Consider the following 20695-nt stretch of genomic DNA (forward strand, 5'->3'; position numbering starts at 1 on the left):
CAAACACATTGCCCGGGCAACAAAGGAGTGGCTTCGTAAGAAGCATTTCAAGGTCCTGGAGTGGCCTTTGGAAGGAGTTTAACGTCTGTGTTGCCCAGCAACAGCCGTAAAATATCACTGCTCTAGAGGAGATCTGCATGGAGGAATGGGCCAAAATACCAGCAACAGTGTGTGAAATCCTTGTGAAGACTTACAGAAAACATTAGACCTCTGTCATTGCCAACAAAGGGTATACAGTCATGGCCGTAAATGTTGGCACCCCTGACATTTTTCAAGGAAATGAAGTATTTCTCACAGAAAAGGATTGCAGTAACACATGTTTTACTATATAAATGTTTATTCCCTTTGTGTGTATTGAAACTAAACCAAAAAGGTAGCAAAAAAAGCTAATTGGACATAATGTCACATCAAACTCCAAAAATGGTCTGGACAAGATTATTGGCACCCTTAATTTTTGGTTGCATACCCTTTGGAAAAAATTACTGAAATCAGTTTCTTCCTATAACAATCAATAAGCTTCTTACACCCCTCAGCCAGAATGTTTGACCACTCTTCCTTTGCAAACTGCTCCAGTTCTCTCTTATTGGAAGGGCGCCTTTTCCCAACAACAATTTTAAGATTTCTCCACAGGTGTTCAATGGGATATAGATCTGGACTCCTTGCTGGCCACTTCAGAACTCTCCAGCGCTTTGTTGCCATCCATTTCTGGGTGCTTTTCGACGTATGTGTGGGGTCATTGTCCTGCTGGAAGACCCAAGATCTCGGATGCAAACCCAACTTTCTGACACTGGGCTGTACTGTGCGACCCAAAATCCATTGGTATTCGTCAGATTTCATGATTCCTTGCACACGTTCAAGGCACCCAGTGCCAGAGGCAGCAAAACAACCCCAAAACATAATTGAACCTCCACCATATTTCACTGTAGGTACGGTGTTCTTTTCTTTGTAGGCCTCATTCTTTCTTCGGTAATCAGTAGAATGATGTGCTGTACAAAAAGCTCTATCTTGGTCTCACCTGTCCACAAGACGTTTTCCCAGAAGGAATTTTGCTTACGTTAATTTGGGCAAAATGTAGTCTTGCTTTTTTTAGGTCTGTGTCAGCAGTGGGTCCTATTGGCTCTCCTGCCATAGCGTTCATTTCATTTAAATGTCGGATAGTTTGTGCTGACACTGATGCCCCCTGAGCCTGCAGGACAGCTTGAATATCTTTGGAACTTGTTTGGGGCTGCTTATCCACCATCCGGACTATCCTGCATTTTTCTGTCCACCTCCCAGGGAGATTAGCTACAGTGCCATGGGTTGCAATCTTCTTGATGATGTTGCGCACTGTGGACAAAGGCAAATCTAGATCTCTGGAGATGGACTTGTAACCTTGAGATTGTTGATATTTTTCCACAATTTTGGTTTTCAAGTCCTCGCACAGTTCTCTTCCCCTCTTTCTGTTGTCCATGCTTAGTGTTGCACACACAGACACACAATGCAAAGACTAAGTGAACTTCTCTCCTTTTTATCTGCTTTCAGGTGTGATTTTTATATTGCCCATACCTGTCACTTGCCCTAGGTGAGTTTAAAGGAGCATCACATGCTTGAAACAATCTTATTTTTCCACAATTTTGAAAGGTGCCAATAATTTTGTCCAGCCCATTTTTGGAGTTTGGTGTGGCGTTATGTCTATTTTGATTTTTTTCCTCCCTTTTTTGGTTTAGCTCCAATACACACAAAGGGAATAAACATGTGTATAGCAAAACGTGTGTTACTGCAATCCTTTTCTGTGAGAAATACTTCATTTTGTTGAAAAATTTCAGGGGTGCCAACATTTACTGCCATGACTGTGTAATAAAGTATTGAGATGAACTTTTTTTATTGACCAAATACTTATTTTCCACCATCATTTGCAAATAAATTCTTTAAAAATCAGACAATGTGATTTTATGGAATTTTTTTCCTCACTGTCTCTCATAGTTGAGGTATACCTATGATGAAAATTACAGGCCTCTCATCTTTTTAAATGGGAGAACATGCACAATTGGTAACTGACTAAATACTTTTTTACCCCAGTGTGTGTGTTATATATTTATATTAGAGATGAGCGAACTTACAGTAAATTTGATTCGTCACGAACTTCTCCGCTCGGCAGTTGATGACTTTTCCTGCATAAATTAGTTCAGCTTTCCGATGCTCCGGTGGGCTGGAAAAGGTGGATACAGTCCTAGGAGACTCTTTCCTAGGACTGTATCCACCTTTTCCAGCCCACCGGAGCACCTGAAGGCTGAACTAATTTACGCAGGAAAAGTCATCAACTGCCGAGCCGAGAAGTTCGTGACGAATCGAATTTAAGTTTGCTCATCTCTAATTTATATATATATATATATAATATATAAATTATGAGGGCGGCACTCCAAAGTTATGGTGAAAACCCAGTGGGTGTATTTATTCACACATCTGTACAAAACGCAACGTTTCGGACCATCAATAGAGCCTTTCTCAAACATGCTTGAGAGAGGCTCTGTTGATGGACCGAAATGTCGCGTTTTGTACAGATGTGTGAATAAATACACCCACTGGGTTTTCACCATAACTTTGGAGTGCCGCCCTCTTCTATTTACTTCAATGTTTTGGGACCTGGTCTGACCCTGGAGCTGAGCACCCAACCTGGATATCTGGAATCCCTTGCATGGTGCTTCTTTGTTTCTACATTTCTTCTTTGTTTCTACATTTCTTTATATATATATATATATATATATATATATATATATATATATATATATATATATATATATATATATTTATATATATATATATATATATATATATATATATATATATATATATATATATATATATATATATTTATATATATATATATATATTTATATATATATATATATTTATATATATATTTATATATATATTTATATATATATTTATATATATATTTATATATATATATATATATATATATATATATATTTATATATATATATATATATATATATATATATATATATATATATATATATATATATATATATATATATTATATATATATTTATATATATATATATATATATATTTATATATATATATAAATATATATATATATATATATATATATATATATATATATATATATATATATAAATATATATATATATATATATATTTATATATTTATATATATATATTTATATATATATATATATATTTATATTTATATATATATATATATATATTTATATATATATATATATATTTATATATATATATATATATTTATATATTTATATATTTATATTTATATATATATATATATATATATATATTTATATATATATATATATTTATATATATATATATTTATATATATATATTTATATATATATATATTTATATATATATATATTTATATATATATATATTTATATATATATATTTATATATATATATATATATATTTATATATAATATATAATATATATATATTTATATATAATATATATATATTTATATATTTTATGAAAGAACAGGACAGGACATTTAAACAGGACATTTAAACATATCCTGCTCCTAGTGACAGCTCATATTTTAAGGTTAAACTTGTGTACCTCCAGGGCTTCCATACAGGGATTCTACCCTGAGGAATTTTGCCAAACTGTTTCTACCAAGGGCCCTTTCCTCCCTGTCACATCCCCTAAAGTGCTGCAGTAGAGAGGCTAGATAACAATATAATTCAGAGTTCGGTACTGCCATGCCACCATCCTCCTTCCCCTTTCTGCAAGGTTTCTAATGTGATCTGTCACACCTCCCTTCCATAGTAGGACTCTCAATATGCAGTTAATGTTCTGAAAGAAATGAGGAAGAATCCACCCTGTGCTATTGTGCAAAGGGTAACTAAGCTGTGTCATCCATACAATTTTCTATTAATTTACACAACCCACCACTGATAATGGTAAAGGACACCTGTCTTGGTTTTGAAACGCTGAACAATAGGGTCTAGATCTGGGTTTTTCAAAGCTGTCTAGGATTTTTGATTGAACTTGTGAAAGTCTCTTAACATTTGATGCAGATGTGAACGAGACTGTATAGTTGCTCTTGTTTTATAACTGTTTCTTTTTTTCTTTTTTTTTCTGACAGGGACATCCCTGTAGATTTTAAGTACATTGCAGAGCCAAGTATGCACTCAATGCCTGCAGTAACCTTATCGCCAAATGGTAAGCAAAATTGCTAATAAAGCAAAAAAGACTATTCCTCCTACTTATTACTAGATTGATTTTCAGTAAAATGAATATCCACATCTTACACAGATTGGTTGGTATGTAACTCAGCCAACTGCTTGGCAAAAGCACCAAATGCACTCACTATGTTATGTTTTGTAATATGCGGCTAGAGGGTTCTACACTAACTTACTACGAATAAACACGAAAGGTACAAACTATGAAAGGAAAAAACAAGAATTAGGTGACCTGTTTTTCTTAAAGGGGTACTCTGCTGGAAAACTTTTATTTTTTATTTTTTTTAACCAACTGGTAAAACCAGTTAAACAGATTTGTAAATTACTTCTATTTAAAAATCTTAATCCTTCCAGTACTTATCAGCTACTGTATGCTCCACAGGAAGTTATTTTTCTTTTTGAATTTCCTTTTTGTCTGACCACAGTGCTCTCTGCTGACACCTCTTTCCATTTTAGGAACTGTCCAGAGTAGAAGCAAATCCCCACAAGAAACCTCTCCTGCTCTGGACAGTTCCTGACACGAACAGAGGTCTCAGCAGAGAGCACTGTGGTCAAGCAGAAATGAAATTCAAAAAGAAAAGAACTTCCAGTGGAGCATACAGCAGCTGATTAACCCCTTAGGGACCCAGCCCATTTTCACTTTAAGGACCCGGCCATTTTTTGCACATCTGACCACTGTCACTTTAAGCATTAATAATTCTGGGATGCTTTTACTTTTCATTTAGATTCTGAGATTTTTTTTGTTACTTATTCTACTTTGTTAGTGGTAAATTTTTGTTGATACTTGTATCTTTTCTTGGTGAAAAATTCCAAAATTTGATGTAAAATGTGAAAATTTGGCATTTTTTTTTTTACTTTGAAACTCTCTGCTTATAAGGAAAATGGACATCCCAAATAAATGTTATATTGATTCGCATATACAATATGTCTACCTTATGTTTGCATCATAAAGTTTACATGTTTTTACTTTTGGAAGACATCAGAGGGCTTCAAAGTTCAGCAGCAATTTTCCAATTTTTCAAAAATTTTAAAAATCTGAATTTTTCAGGGACCAGTTCAAGTTTGAAGTGGATTTGAAGGGCCTTCATATTAGCAATACCCCATAAATTACCCCATTATAAAAACTTCACCCCTCAAAGTATTCAAAATGACATTCAGAAAGTGTGTTAACCCTTTAGGTGTTTCACAGGAATAGCAGCAAAGTGAAGGTGAAAATTCAAAAACTTCATTTTTTTACACTCTCATGTTCTTGTAGACCCAGGTTTTGAATTTTTACAAGGGGTAAAAAGGGGAGAAATAGCCCTAAAATGTGTAACCCAATTTCTCTCGAGTAAGGAAATACCTTGTATGTGAACATCAAGTGCTCCGTGGGTGCACTAGAGGGCTCAGAAGGGAATGAGCGACAATAGGATTTTGGAGAATGAGTTTTTCTGAAATGGTTTTTGGGGGGCATGTCAAATTTTGGAAGCCCCTATAGTGCCAGAACAGCAGCAAAAAACACATGGCTTACTATTTTGGAAACTACACCCCTCAAGGTACGTAACAAGGGGGGTACAGTGACACAATGTCTTCTGAGTAAGGAAATACCCCATATGTGGATGTAAAGTGCTCTGCGGATAACTACAATGCTCAGAAGAGGAGCGCCATTGAGCTTTTGGAGAGAGAATTTGGTTAGTAAACACACTTTGCCCCCGACTTGTATTCTAAGCCCCCTGTGGTGCCAGAACAGTGGACCCCCTCCAAATGTGACCCCATTTTGATAACTACACCCCTCATAGAATTTAATAAGGGGTTCAGTGAGCATTTACACCCCACTAGTGTTTGCCAGATCTTGGGAACAGTGGTCTGTGAAAATGAAAAATTAAATTTTCACGGACCACTGTTCCTAAAATCTGTCAGACACCTGTGGGGTGTAAATGCTCCCTGCATCCCTTAAGTTCTGTGAGGGGTGTAGTTTTCAAAATGGGGTCACATGGGGGGAGGGTCCACTGTTCTAGCACTATAGGCGCTTTGTAAACACACATGGCCTTCAATTTTGGACACATTCTCTCTCCAAAAGCCTTATGATGCTCATTCGCTTCTGAGCTTTGGAGTTCGCCCGAAGAGCCCTTTACATCCACATATGGGCGGAGATTTATCAAAACCTGTGCAAAGAAAAAGTTGTCCAGTTGCCCATAGCAACCAATCAGCTTGCTTCTTTAACAAGGCCTCTGCAAAATGGAAGAAGGAATCTGATTGGTTGCTATGGGCAACTGGGCAACGTTTCCTTTGCACAGGTTTTGATAAATCTCCCCCATGGAATATTTGCATACTCCGAAGAAATGGAGGGTAACGCCAGCATTTTAGTGAAAAAATATTTTTTTGTCACATTCCGTGAGGGGTGTAAGTTCCAAAATGGGGTCACATGTGGGTATTTGTTTTGTGTTTGTCAGAACCACTGTAAAATCAGCCACCCCTGTGCAAATCACCAATTTAGACCTCAAATGTACATGTGCGCTCTCACTTCTGAGCCCTGTTGTGCACCTGCAGAGCACTTTGCGTCCACATACAGTGGGGATCAAAAGTTTGGGCACCCCAGGTAAAAATATGTATTAATTTGCATAAAGAAGGCAAGGAAAGATGGAAAAAATCTCCAAAAGGCATCAAATTACAGATTAGACATTCTTATATGTCAACAACAGTTTGATTTTATTTCCATCATTTACACTTTCATAATAACAGAAAACAATAAAATGGCGTCTGCAAAAGTTTGGGCACCCTGCAGAATTTATAGCATGCACTGCCCCCTTTGCAAAGCTGAGACCTGCCAGTGTCATGGATTGTTCTCAATCATCATCATCTGGGAAGACCAGGTGATGTCAATCTCAAAGGTTTTAAATGCCCAGACTCATCTGACCTTGCCCCAACAATCAGCACCATGGGTTCTTCTAAGCAGTTGTCTAGAAATCTGGAACTGAAAATAGTTGACTCTCACAAAGCTGGAGAAGGCTTCAAGAAGATAGAAAAACGTTTTCAGATGTCAATATCCTCTGTTCGGAATGTAATTAAGAAATGGCAGTCATCAGGAACAGTGGAAGTTAAAGCAAGTTCTGGACGACCAGACAGAACAGCTCGCAGGATTGTGAGCAAAACAATTCAAAACCCACGTTTGACTGCACAATCCCTCCAGAAAGATCTGGCAGACACTGGAGTTGTGGTACACTATTCCGCTATAAAGAGATACTTGTACAGATATGGTCTTCATGGAAGAGTCATCAGAAGAAAACCTCTTCTACGTCCTCACTGCAAAAATCAGCGTTTGAACTTTGCTAATGAACATGTAGACAAGCCTGATGCATTTTGGAAACAAGTTCTGTGGATCGATGAGGTTAAAATTTAACTTTTTTGCAGGAATGAGCAAAGGTATGTTTTGAGAAGAGGGGAACAGAATTTGATGAAAAGAACCTCTGTCCAACTGTTAAGCATGGGGGTGGATCAATAATGCTTTGGGGTTGTATTGCAGCCAGTGACACAGGGAACATCTCACGAGTAGAAGGAAAAATGGATTCAATAAAATTTCAGCAAATTTTGGATGCTAACTTGATGCCATCTGGGAAAAAGCTGAAGTTAGAGAGGATGGCTTCTACAAATGGAAAATGATCCTAAACACACCTAGAAATCCACGGGGGATTACATCAAGAGGCGTAAACTGAAGGTTTTGCCATGGCCTTCACAATCTCCTGACCTCAACATAATTGAAAATCTATGGATAGACCTTAAAAGAGCAGTGCGTGACAGACAGCCCAGAAATCTCAAAGAACTGGAAGACTTTAAGAATAGGCAAAGATACCTCAAAACAAGAATTGAAAGACTCTTGGCTGGCTACAAAAAGTGTTTACAAGCTGTGATACTTGCCAAAGGGGGCAGTACAAGATATTCACTCTGCAGGGTGCCCAAACTTTTGCAGACGCCATTTTTTTGTTTTCTGTTATTTTGAAAGTGTAAATGATGGAAATAAAATCGAACTTTTGTTGACATATTATAAGAATGTCTAATCTGTAATTTGATGCCTTTTGGAGATTTTTCCATCTTTCCTTGGCCTCTTTATTCACATTAATACAAATATTTACCTTGGGTGCCCAAACTTTTGATCCCTACTGTATAGGGTATTTCCGTATTTTGGGGGTCTTTTAATTTTCACAAGAGGTAAAAGGAAAAACAAAGTATGGGGCAACACCAGCATGTTAGTGTAAAATTTTTTTTTTTTTTTTATTTATTTTTTTACACACTAACATGCTGGTACACACTTAATTCTCAGATATTTAGGAGCAAAGTATAAATACTAAAATATATATATATATATTTATTTTTTTCCGTAAATCATGTATAGTATTATAACCCCTCCCCCCCCCCCCCCATGTATACCATGCTCAATGATCTTCTTTACATAATATGCACACAAGAAAAAACTGGAGTCATTTTGTAAAGAACAATAAATAATCTTTATTGACATATAATTACATTAAAATAGGAGGATATCCACCCAGGAGGGGGATGACAATAAAACATAGGTGTCACCCTGATATCATGTAATGTGCCTTGGTGCATAACATAAAGCAAGGCTAAAATACAGCAGAACAATAGCAGCAGAAAGTTTTAAACATAGGTATAATGCAAATAGTGCAAACAACAAAGTAAAGATCATATACTTTGCCATACATAGTTGTAAATAGGCACAGGATAGCAGAGCCCCAACGCGGCGTTTCGGCAAACCTTTGTCGAGGGGTCGTGTCCTCCCAGCAGGCATCACGATTTATGTTCCCACAGACCAGTCATATGGTGCCACAACATTAAATTAATTGCATAACATATAATACCTGGTTGCGAAACACTGATTTAGGTAACAAACTCTGTTTCGCAACCAGTGTGCCTTCAGCTGTTGCTAAACTACAACTCTCAGCATGCATTGACAGCTGAAGGGCATGCTGGGAGCTGTAGTTATGCAACAGCTGGAGGCACACTACTAGTTCACCCAGCATGCCCTTTGGCTGTTTGTGCATGCTGGTTGTTGCAGGTATGCAACAACTGGAGGCACACTTTTTCATAGAAAAAGCATGCTGGGAGTTGTTGTTTTGTCACCAGCTGTTGCAAAACTACAACTCCCAGCATGCCCTTTAAACTACAACTTCCAGCATGCCCTTTGGCTATGCATGCTGGGAGTTGTTGCTTAGCATCAGGAGGAGGCGAACAATTCACTTCCTGCTGTATCCTGCTGCCGCCACTGAGGATGCTGCTGCCTCCGCTGACGTCACCGACTCCAGGGACCCCTGCCTGCCCAATGGACAGGTAAGGGACCCTCGACTTGCCTGATCGCCGCCCGATCACCTCCCAGCAGGCTTGGTGATTGATCCGTCGTCCGGACTGATCAAACACACGATCGGGAGGTGGCCACCTCACTTCTGTTGGTAAAGGGTGATAGGTGACGTCCGAGACCTTTTTTTTTCGGGTCACCTGAGACCCGATTGACCCGAAATCCCCATGATCCCTGGTCTGGATGAGGTTGGACACACCCTGCTCAGCACTCCAGGATGCACTTCCTGTGTTTGGGCTTCGGTCCAAAGTCTGTATGAGATGGGGGAAATGTGCTCTTGGGCTATTTAAGCAAAAATAAAACTGAGAAAACGTCAGTTTTTTTTTTAATTTACTTTTTAAACAAAGTATATTAGAAATATTTTTTAATTAACCATAAGGAGTGCAATAGCAAAAATAAGTTTTAATGACAGTGACCATTTAAGTATCAGGGCATACCTGTACGCCCTGGGTCCTTAACTGTGGAAGGATTTTTAAATAGAAGTAATTAACAAATCTGTTTAAATTTTCTGCCACCAGTTGATTTAAAAAAAAAAAAAAAAAAAGTTTCAGTGGAGTACCCCTTCAAGTTATCCCCTATGCACCAGGTAGGGTATAACGAGCAGTTTGGTGGGGGTCCAACATTGATCCTAAGAACAGGAACATATTTGTCCCTAGACAAATGGTGTGTACCACCCCTGTGACGCCTCTGCTCTATTCTTTGTCTATGGGGCCACTGAACATTTCATAGTGCTGAGTAAATGGAGCGTGGCTGCACAGGCGTGGTCTGCACCTTTTTATTTTTGCCAGTTACGTCCCCAATCTCTGGTTCCAGTGATCGTACCCCCACCGATCTGCTTGTTCTGTGAATTGGAGAATTAAAATGGAAAACCCTTTTCAAGTCAACACAAGGAAACTGCTCACTGTGATCATAGTCGTCCCTGGCTTCAATCTTCAGGTGTAAGGAAACATTAGTCCTCTCTACCAACTAATATACCAAGGCATATCTGAAAACAAAATATTAATATTTAAACAGCCCTGGTGTTTGTTGTAAATGTTACTATTGCCCTGTGATGCTATGTATGCATCTTGTGGTATATGAATGCCCCTTGCTATGAAATTATATATTATATTGTAATTATTTTCCTTGTTGATTCACAGGTAAATGGTTGGCTTGTCAGTCTATGGATAACCAGATTCTTATTTTCGGGGCACAAAACAGATTCCGATTAAATAAAAAGAAAATTTTCAAGGGACATATGGTGGCAGGTTATGCTTGTCAGGTTGACTTTTCTCCAGACATGAGGTAAGAATAAAGGAGTGGACTGAGCAGAGATGCTGGGCAGGGGCACAATCTTGGATGTGCGTATAGATACATAAAATGTGTATATATAATCTGACTGTTGATTTTTCTTGATTTAGAAGATACCTTTTTGCTTTGAAGACGGGCTTAAATACATAAAATACATTTACACAAACATACATTTTTACAGTAGATGCCTATGTATGAATAACAGGAAGTTTTGTGAGGATACAGTTTACAAGCAAATGATTTTGCTTTAGGTGCAGCTTTTTTATTATTACGTTTTTAATGATTTTTGATGCTACCATTATAGTAAAAACAATGGATTTTTCTTTATCCAGCTATGTGGTTTCTGGTGATGCTGATGGAAAGCTGAACATCTGGGACTGGAAGACTACCAAACTCTACAGCAGGTTGAAGGCTCATGATAAAGTGTGTATAGGAGCTGTATGGCACCCTCATGAAACATCCAAAGTTATCACCTGTGGATGGGACGGCCTCATCAAGCTATGGGACTAAATGTCAAGTGCCTGTGTGGGGCAAATACATAAATATTCTATTTAAAGTATTTTTTAACTTTGTATTGGTGTTCTAGAATGCTAGGGTGACAATAAACAAGAATTTATTTTCTATCCCTAAAGTTACTAATGGACCCAGTTCTTCTATTACTCCTAATTTGGAAGCATTTGCTCATATTTTATTGTGTAAATTCTTCAAAACACCAAGCCTGTGTGTCTCTGTGGCCTCGTGCAAGTTCTGCACACTTGTATTGTGTCCAGGCGCAAAATTTCTTTCACCAGCAGGTCTTATGTTTTTTACATCTGCATCCCTGTTTATGTGTATATGTAAGCTCAGACTTAATATGTGTACAGATTTCTTTTATTTTTATGTGATAAATAAAACTGTAAATTGGTCTTTTTTACATTTTGACTTTATTGCAGTTTTCATTTTGTTTATATGTGTTTTTTGCAGAAGAGAGCTGGGTTGTGCTGTATTTTTTATTTTTTTATTTATTTATTTTTAATTTTATTTTTAGTGACCTCAAGGTCAATGAAAGACCCAAATATTAATATGTCCATAATCTTTCCTGAGTCCTAATACTTGCATATAACTAACATAATTCCATATTTAAGCTGAATTTAGCCATGGTATGATTGCAGTATTGTATCATTTAAGTCTAGACATAATAGTAAAACATTCTACAACAGTGTTTCTCAAGCACAGTCCTCAAGGCATCACCACAGTTATATCACCTGTGAAAGACTAAGGAAATCCTGAAAACATCACCTGTTGGGGGTACTTGAGGACCACGCTTGAGAAACAATGTTCTACAACGTCCCAATACAGGTGAAACTCGCAAAATGAGAATATTGTGCAAAGTTCATTTGTTTCAGTAATGTAACTTAAAAGGTGAAACTATATGAGAGAGACTCATTACATGCAAAGCAAGATAGTTCAAGCCGTGATTTCTCAACTGTGATGATTGTGGCTTACAGCTCATGAAAACACCAAATCCTCCCCCCCCCCCCCCCCCCCCCCAATTACTATGATTTGGGGAGCCATGTCATCTGCTGGTTTTGGTCCACTGTGCTTCATTAAGTCCAGGTTCAACGCATCCGTCTACCAGGAGATTTTGGAGCACTTCATTGTATTTCAGTAACGCAACTTAAAAGGAAAGGAAGCATGGACTTTTACACTATATTCAAGTGTTTTGAGTTTCACCTGTATACTGTGTGGTCTGAATAGACACTGGGGCATGTGGTTCCTCCTGCCCCATAGTCACTTAGTGAGAGATTGTTGACTGCTAAACATACCTCTACAACACACTAAAAGACATTTTGTCCAGCCGACAGACTTTGAGAGGGGCGCATCATTGGACTAGGAAGAGATGGATGGTCGTTTCAATGAATTACCTGCCATCTAGGCTATTCTTACTGTATGGCCAGTAAGCCTTACATAAATAGTAGGAAAAGTAATGGAAACCATACTTAAATCGTACTAGTCAGATCCAACCAAAAATGTTTTTTCAATATATCACTCAGTACCTAATCCTGACCATGTAAATCTAATTTTTATGTATCTAGCACCTTTTATTTTATTTTTTTATTACACTTTTAATTTAGCTCACTAGTCTGAATTCCTCCCAGAGGGAGGGGGCATGGCCTCACTGTGCAGATCTCCGCCCCCTCCCTCAGAATGCTGTCTGCTCGCATCTCCCCTAGCATTAGCAAAACTACAACTCCCAGCTTGTCCTCACTGAGAGTAGCGGGACACAAGCTGACAGTGGGAGGATATTTCCCCCAGCTGTGAGCCCTGCGCTCACAGCTGTCAATCAAGGAAGTGTGTCCATGACATAGGTAATGATACATGGACACAGGACTAGTATGTGTCCAAGCATGCAGGGGGGGGCAGTTGTTTGACTGACTGGCTTTTACAGTATGAGATACTGAAAATTTTCTAATGAAAGCAATTGCAAAACCCATTGGTTATACATGCTTTACAACATACATTTACATTTTGTATCTGACAGTGCCCATTTAAGCATAAGTTTGTTCACCATCTAAAATCACGTGGGTTGCAAGATGGAAAACACGGGTTTACTTCAATTAGATTAAGTCAAACTAATCATTTTGAGTTTTATAATTGATATGACTAAAATAATAGATGGCAAAGGTGCCGTAGACATCACAAACTAGATTTTAGTAAGGCTTTTGACACTTAACCCCTTAGAGACTCAGCCTATTTTCACCTTAAGGACTCAGCAAATTTTCGTTTTTGCATTTTCGCTTTTTCCTTCTTCCCTTCTAAAAATCATAATGCTTTCAATTTTGCACCTACCCATATAAGGGCTTGTTTTTTGCGTCACCAATTGTACTTTGCAATGAAATCACTTATTTTATAATGTAACCTGTGGCGCAACCCCAAAAAAATGTTGTGGGATGAAATTAAAAGATTAACGCCATTTTATACATTTTGGGGGCTCCTGTTTCTACGCAGTGCAATATTTTGGTAAAAATGACACCTTATCTTTATTCTGTAGGTCCATACGGTTACAAGGATACCCAATTTATATAGTTTTTATTTTAATACTTAAAAAAATTATAAACTACATGCACCAAAATTAGTTTAAAATTGGCATCTTATGACCCCTATAACTTTATTTTTCCGTGTACACGGCGGTATGAGGGCAAATTTTTTGTGCCGTCATCTGTACTATTTATTGGTACCATTTTTGTTTTGATGGGACTTTTTGATCGCTTTTATTAATATTTTTATGGTATATGAAGACCAAAAATGCACAATTTTGGACTTTGGTATTTTTGTACGTCTACACCATCAACCATGTGGTTTACGCACGTGGCAGTACCACATATGATTATTTTATTTCTTTCTTACATTTTATTTAAAAAAATGGGAAAAGGGGGGTGATTTAAACTTTTTTTTTTAATAGGGAAAGGGGTTAATGAACTTTTTATAAAAAATTTTTTTTACCCTTTTTTTTGCCCCAACATAAAATCTTCTGTGCAAAAAAAAAAGAATGAAGATGGCACTCACCACAGTTGAGGTAACGGCTATGCTTCATTCAGTGACCGGCAGACTTACAGCATGGTGAGTTGGAACGCCAAGAGCGTGATAGCCATTTCATTCACCAGGTGCACTTCTTCAGACCACTCCCCCACTGTCGTCAGTACCTGTGTGAAATACCTGGCAGTGACATCAGTGGGCGTATGCCTTCAAAATACTCAAAAGTGAAGACTAAAAAGATTAAAAACATACGAACAGACCAACATAATTCAAAACATAGTGTAAATTCTTAAAAATATACTTAAATCCACCTTATCATTAAAGAGTACTCCAGGATAGGCAAAAAAGAAAAAAATCAAATCGATAGAATAGTAAATCTGCTCACCTTTGTACAGCATTTCAGCATGAAAATAGGCCGTCCTATTCTCCCCTTAGTACCGCTTGAAAAACCTGTTCCTTCCGGGTTCATGGAGCTCAGCACAGCACTAGAAATACTACAAAGCCCATAGTGCCCTGCGCACGCTTCCTGCACTATGCAGCCCGCCCTGCCTGTTTAGTATTCAGAGTGCAGAGGGATCAGCCAATCAAGGCTAAGTCTGCATGCATATTCATGAAGGGGGAGCGGCTGTGGGGAGACTGACAACGGGCAGGGAAGGGAACGATGAACCGCTGGGCATGCTGGGAGTTATGACACTCCGACTACAAGATGGACGCTGTAATAGAAGCTAATAGTAGTCGAAAGTCAGTATTTCAGAAGAACTACTGAGCTTCCTGCCGGACGGACCAGGGAGAGAACACTATGATCCCTGCAAAATCAGAAATGCAAGTATATTACAATGTTATAACTTTTGTTGCTAAACTAAATGCCAAATCATTTTTGTATTCCGGAGTACTCCTTTAAGGCCAGCTGGACTCTGCACATCCATCTCACCACCTTCTGTAGTAACAGCCTCCTTCTGTCACCCCCAGCAACCGAGAGGACTCTCTCGATTCCGAAGAAGTTCAAAACTGAGGTATCTCCTGTATGTTCATCATTGATGTGTTCAATAATTCTGGGACAGCCTTTTTAGTGTTTTTACTGACCGCACGTGTTCACGGAATTGAGTGTGCATGGGGCGTATGATACTGATCAGTTATATGCCATTACGTTATGTGCCCGGCATTAGCAGTGGGTCCTGGCTGCCCGTAGCAACCAGGACCCCCCTGGTTTAACCCGTTCTCAGACTGTGAGAGCGTTTCAAACCCGTTATACCAGACCAGGGCGTATGCATATGCCCTGCGTCCCCAAGAGGTTAAACTGCACTCTTTGAACCTGGTTTTCCATATTGTTGAATGGATTAGGCCAGGGGTCCTCAAACTTTTTAAACAGGGGGCCAGTTCACTATCTCACTATCTCTCGGACTATAGTTAAAAATAAATAAATGAACAAATTCCTATGCACACCTTGCATATCTTATTAGTGGACTACCCCTTTTAAGTACGCAGCACAGTTCCCCACACATTAGGTAGGCAGCATAGTTCCCCACACATTAGTTTGGCAGTATAGTTCCCCCCCCCCCACATTAGGTTGGCAGTATAGTTCCCCCCCACATTAGGTTGGCAGTATAGTTTCCCCCCCCCACATTAGGTTGGCAGTATAGTCGTCGTCCCCACATTAGGTTGGCAGTATAGTTACCCCCACATTAGGTTGGCAGTATAGTTCCCCCCCCCCCACATTAGGTTGGCAGTATAGTTCCCCCCCCACATTAGGTTGGCAGTATAGTCGTCCCCCCCACATTAGGTTGGCAGTATAGTCGTCCCCCCCACATTAGGTTGGCAGTATAGTTCCCCCCCCCACATTAGGTTGGCAGTATAGTTCCCCCCACATTAGGTTGGCAGTATAGTTCCCCCCCCCCCACATTAGGTTGGCAGTATAGTTCTCCCCCCCCCCCCACATTAGGTTGGCAGTATAGTTCCCCCCACATTTAGTTGGCAGTATAGTACCCCCCACATTAGGTTGGCAGTATAGTTCCCGCCCACATTAGGTTGTAGTTCCCCCACATTTAGTTGGCAGTATAGTTCCCCCCACATTAGGCTGGCAGTATGTTCTCCACCCCGCCCCCCCCCATATGCCTGTGTACTCCCCCACTTCAGTGCTATGACCACCGCTCCTCCGGACCGGCCATAGCAGTAGGTTCCAAGAGCGATGGTCGGAGCACCGAAGCTGACGTGCTGCTGGTTACACCTACCAAGCTGGGCAGCGCACGTCCTGCTCGCTGCTCTGCTCCTCTGTGCTCCGTTGCTATGGGCGCACGCACGTGACACCCCTGCGGTCCTTTGTGTTTTTAAAGTAACCGCGGGGCCACAGAGTTAACAGGGGCATTCCTGTGTCCCGAAATATTTCGGGACACAGAGATGTCCTTAGGCAGCGGCGGCAAAAACACCCGGCGGGCCTGATAAATGCCCTCAGCGGGCCGCAGTTTGAGGTCCCCTGCATTAGGCAGTGGCTGAGATTTGGGAAAACTAGAAAAATGTTAGGTACTCTTTAAAAGATTAGTTGCCAGCGAGTTCTTGTCAGATCCCACCAAAAAATGTATAAATTACTCGGTACCTAATCCTGACCATGTACATCTAATTTGTATGCCTCCATCACTTATATTTATTATAAAATACCTCTTTTCATTAGCTCACAGTGTTAGAAATCCTCTCAGGGGAAGGGGGCGTGTCCCTCCTTGTGATGGTGGGAGGAGGTTGGTGTCTGCTAATGCAGCCATGTCTATGAATCATATCTCGACTATTACTCATGGACAAGGCTGATGCTGCTGCAGGACTGGTTAGTGTCCCATAGGTATGGGGACCCCTAGTGGTGGGATTTTCACAAGCTGTTTTATTTATTAACCCCTTAAGGACTCAGCCCATTTTGGCCTTAACCTCTTAAAGGGGTACTCCACTGGAAAACATTTCCTTTTAATTCAACTGGTGCCAGAAAGTTAAACAGATTTGTAAATTAATTCTATGAAAAAATCTTAATCCTTCCAGTACTTATCAGCTGCTGTTATGATCCACAGGAAGTTATTTTCTTTTTGAATTTCCTTTTTGCCTGACCACAGTGCTCTCTGCTGACACCTCTGTCCATTTTAGGAACTGTCCAGAGTAGGAGCAAATCCCCATAGAAAACCTATCCTGCTCTGGACAGTTCCTAAAATGGACAGAGGTGTCAGTAGAGAGCACTGTGGTCAGGCAAAAAGGAAATTCTGAGCGGGGCAATTCTGAGAGCGTTTTTTCGTGGCATATTGTACTTTATATAAGTGGTGCATTTTTGTTGACACATGCAGCATTTTTTTGTGAAAAACTCCAAAATATTGTGAAAAACTGGAAAATTTGTGGCATATTTTTTAATTACATTTTTATGGTGTACACTGTGGGTAAAAGTGATGCTATATTTATTCTGTGGGTCAGTACAATTATGGCGATAAACATTTTACACATTTTATATGTTCTTTTTCCTTTTCTGAGCAAAATAATTTTTCTGCCATTCATTTTCCAACAGCCGTAACTTTTTTTGCGGGATGAGCTGTACTTTTTAATGGCATCATTTTTGCGATATGTGCTACCTTTTGATCTTTTATATTCCGCTATTTGTACCAAAATAGGCAAATTTATAATTTATTTTTTTTATGGCGTTCACCGTGCAGGATAATTTACATTATAGTTTACATTATAGATTTACACGTCATTACGGACGTAGCAATACCAATTATGTATATGATTTGTGTTTTTGATCTTTTTTGGTGATAATACAGGGCTTTTATTGGGAAATGGGCATTTTTTTTATTTACACTTCGTACTTTTATTGAAGAACTTTTTATTTTATTTTCGCTATCTGCTCCATTGGGGGACACAGACCGTGGGTGTATCTTGCTGTCTCTAGGAGGTGTGACACTATGGTAATAAAAAAAAGTCAGCTCCTCCCAGCAGGATATACCCGCCTTCAGGCTCTGAGCTAGTTAGTTTAAGCTTAGTGTCTGAAGGAGGTGGACGCGGTCTGGATTCTCCAGTCCAGGTCTTCTGTTTTTTATTTTCCTAATATAGGGACGTGTTAGTTGTTCCCTTTCTTTTTCGTTTTTCAGGTGGGGACTCAGGAACTGCGGTTCACTGTTTCCCCATTGTGAGTAAGGGGGCACAGACATTGCGTATATGCGCTGTTAACCCCCCCTCGCCAACGGTCAGCACCTGGGTTGGTACCTCATGGGTCCGGGTCCCCCTATGTCTCTGCTCTCCTCGCTCGGGCATAGCAGCTAGACGTGATGCAGGGACCATAAGCTGGCTGAAGACTTCACTGAAGACTCCATTAGGTAGGTTCTTCTGACTGAGGTAAGTTCTTTCCCCCCTTTTTTCTCCAAAGGTACGGACTCGCAACCTCTGGAGACCCCCTGTTTTGGCCCACCCTCAGTTTTTTGGGGCTTCATTTCACAGGGGCTGCATCTTTTTATTGGGGGGGGGGGGCAGTGGCACCTAAGGGGGCATATATTACAGGGCACTTTACTTCTGGGGGCACTTTATTTTATTGTGTGTGTGTGTGCTTGGAGCAACTACTTCAGCGCCTTATATGCGGCTGTCTGCCGCAGCGCTGTTCGGGCCGGGCGCTTCCAGCGCCGGCTTACTTTCGCTTTACTTCAGCGCCTTATCCGCGGCTTACAGCCGCAGCGCCGCTTCGAGCCGGGCACTTCTGCGCCGGCTTACTTTCACTTTCGCCAGCCGTGTCGGCCGGCGTTTAGGCCGCCCGCTCCATTCCCCCGAGCGCTATGCGGACTGGACATGGTGCTCGGGACAAGGAGCGGGCCCCATGACAGTCCTTCTCGCCAGGTCTTATCTCCGCCCACAGGGCATGGAGCTTCCAGGGGCGTGAAACAGCCTTCAATCAGCGCCGTGGGTGCGCTTTTCACAATGTGGGGCCTGTTACTGGGTGCCTCCCTTTTCTATTGGCTGGTCTTTTTTTTTTATCTGCTCACTGCAGCTGACAGGACACAGACCAGGGTGAGAAGGCTAGTCTCTATCTCTTTTTTCACCATTATGTCCGCTCCCAGAGCTGTTCCTCCCTCTAGTCGGAAACATGGAACATCAGTGACTTAATATTTTTGTAAGCACTGCGACACCAAGATGTCCGTCTCTGCTGAGCCCACTTGCCCTGCCTGCTCCACTGTTCCCCCAGACCCCCTGATGCCCTTTCGGTCCCAGTGGGTTCAGCCGCTCCACCACCCTGGGTTTCTCCCTGACCCAGTATATGGCTGACTTGACCCAAGTCTCCCGTTCGGTGGCTGAGGCCTCCCGGCTAGTGGTGTCCGCCCTGATGGGGTCTTCCCTGTGCAGGACCTCTGAGAGGGCCCGCTCCTCGTCTCCTCATGCTTCACGCTCTTACAAGTGTACTAGGGGTGCCTCGTCTGACTCTTCCACTGAGTCTTCAGATGGACGAGGGCGTTCCCTTCGTGGGTTCCACCCCCCCCCCCCCTGTCATCTGGGCACAAACGTCGCTCCTCCAGAGGACGTTCTCGGAGTCGCCGCTCTGCCACGCCAGAGCTGCGTACCCGGTCAGGGTCGCCTCCTTTCAGGACTGCCTCTACTCATTCACTTCCCCTGGTGAACTGGTGGACGAGGCTTCCGAACCGGCATCTGACTCAGAGGACCGCTCGGACTCAATTGCAACGGTGAACTCATTGGTGACAGCCATAAGAGACACCTTTCACCTAGAGGATCTTCGAATGTCTATCCAGAAGTATCCTTTCATCGTGCTAAGGCAGCACCTCAAAGCTCTCACGCTGCCTTTGGAGACATTCTGGAATCTGCATGGCAACATCCAGACAAGAGGTTCCCGGGAATCAAGACAATCCAAGGACGTTATCCATTGGTCAAGCACTTTGTCGCTAAGGTGGTTTCCCCTCCCTCAGTGGATCCACCAATCTCCCGGATCTCTAGGGCGACTACACTGCCTCTGGCAGATGCCGCTGCCTTCAAGGATCCCACGGACAAGAAGGTAGAATCCTTAGCGAAGTTTGCTTGTGAAGCAGCTGGCTCTTCTCTTCTTCGCCTCGACATGGGTGTCCAAGGCCCTGTCGGAGTGGTGCCGAAAGCTCCATCAGGATATCATAGCGGGATCCCCCCCAGAGGATCTATCTGCTCTGGCTCTCCAATGCTCTAAAGCTGGGGACTTTCTGTGCACAGCTCCCACGTAGTCAGCCTGTTGTTCTGCCTTTGCTGTGAGTCACCTAGCGGCTCTCCGCCGCTTTATGTGGCTTAAAGCTTGGAATGCGGATGCTGCTTCCAAAAGGTCT

General features: G+C 40.8%; 1 protein-coding gene across 1 annotated transcript in view; it reads left to right on the plus strand.

Moving 5' to 3' along the window:
* The window catches only part of CDC40 (cell division cycle 40), a 64124-nt gene extending 52328 nt beyond the window's left edge, over positions 1–11796 (plus strand). The window contains exons 13-15 of the mRNA XM_056566312.1: positions 4135–4211; positions 10721–10865; positions 11204–11796. Coding sequence (XP_056422287.1) covers positions 4135–4211; positions 10721–10865; positions 11204–11381 — 400 coding nt within the window. The 3' untranslated portion in view covers positions 11382–11796. The remainder of the gene's footprint in view (positions 1–4134; positions 4212–10720; positions 10866–11203) is intronic.
* Positions 11797–20695: the final 8899 nt, after the last annotated feature.

Source organism: Hyla sarda, chromosome 3 (assembly GCF_029499605.1).
Source record: "Hyla sarda isolate aHylSar1 chromosome 3, aHylSar1.hap1, whole genome shotgun sequence".
Taxonomy (NCBI): Eukaryota; Metazoa; Chordata; class Amphibia; order Anura; family Hylidae; genus Hyla; species Hyla sarda.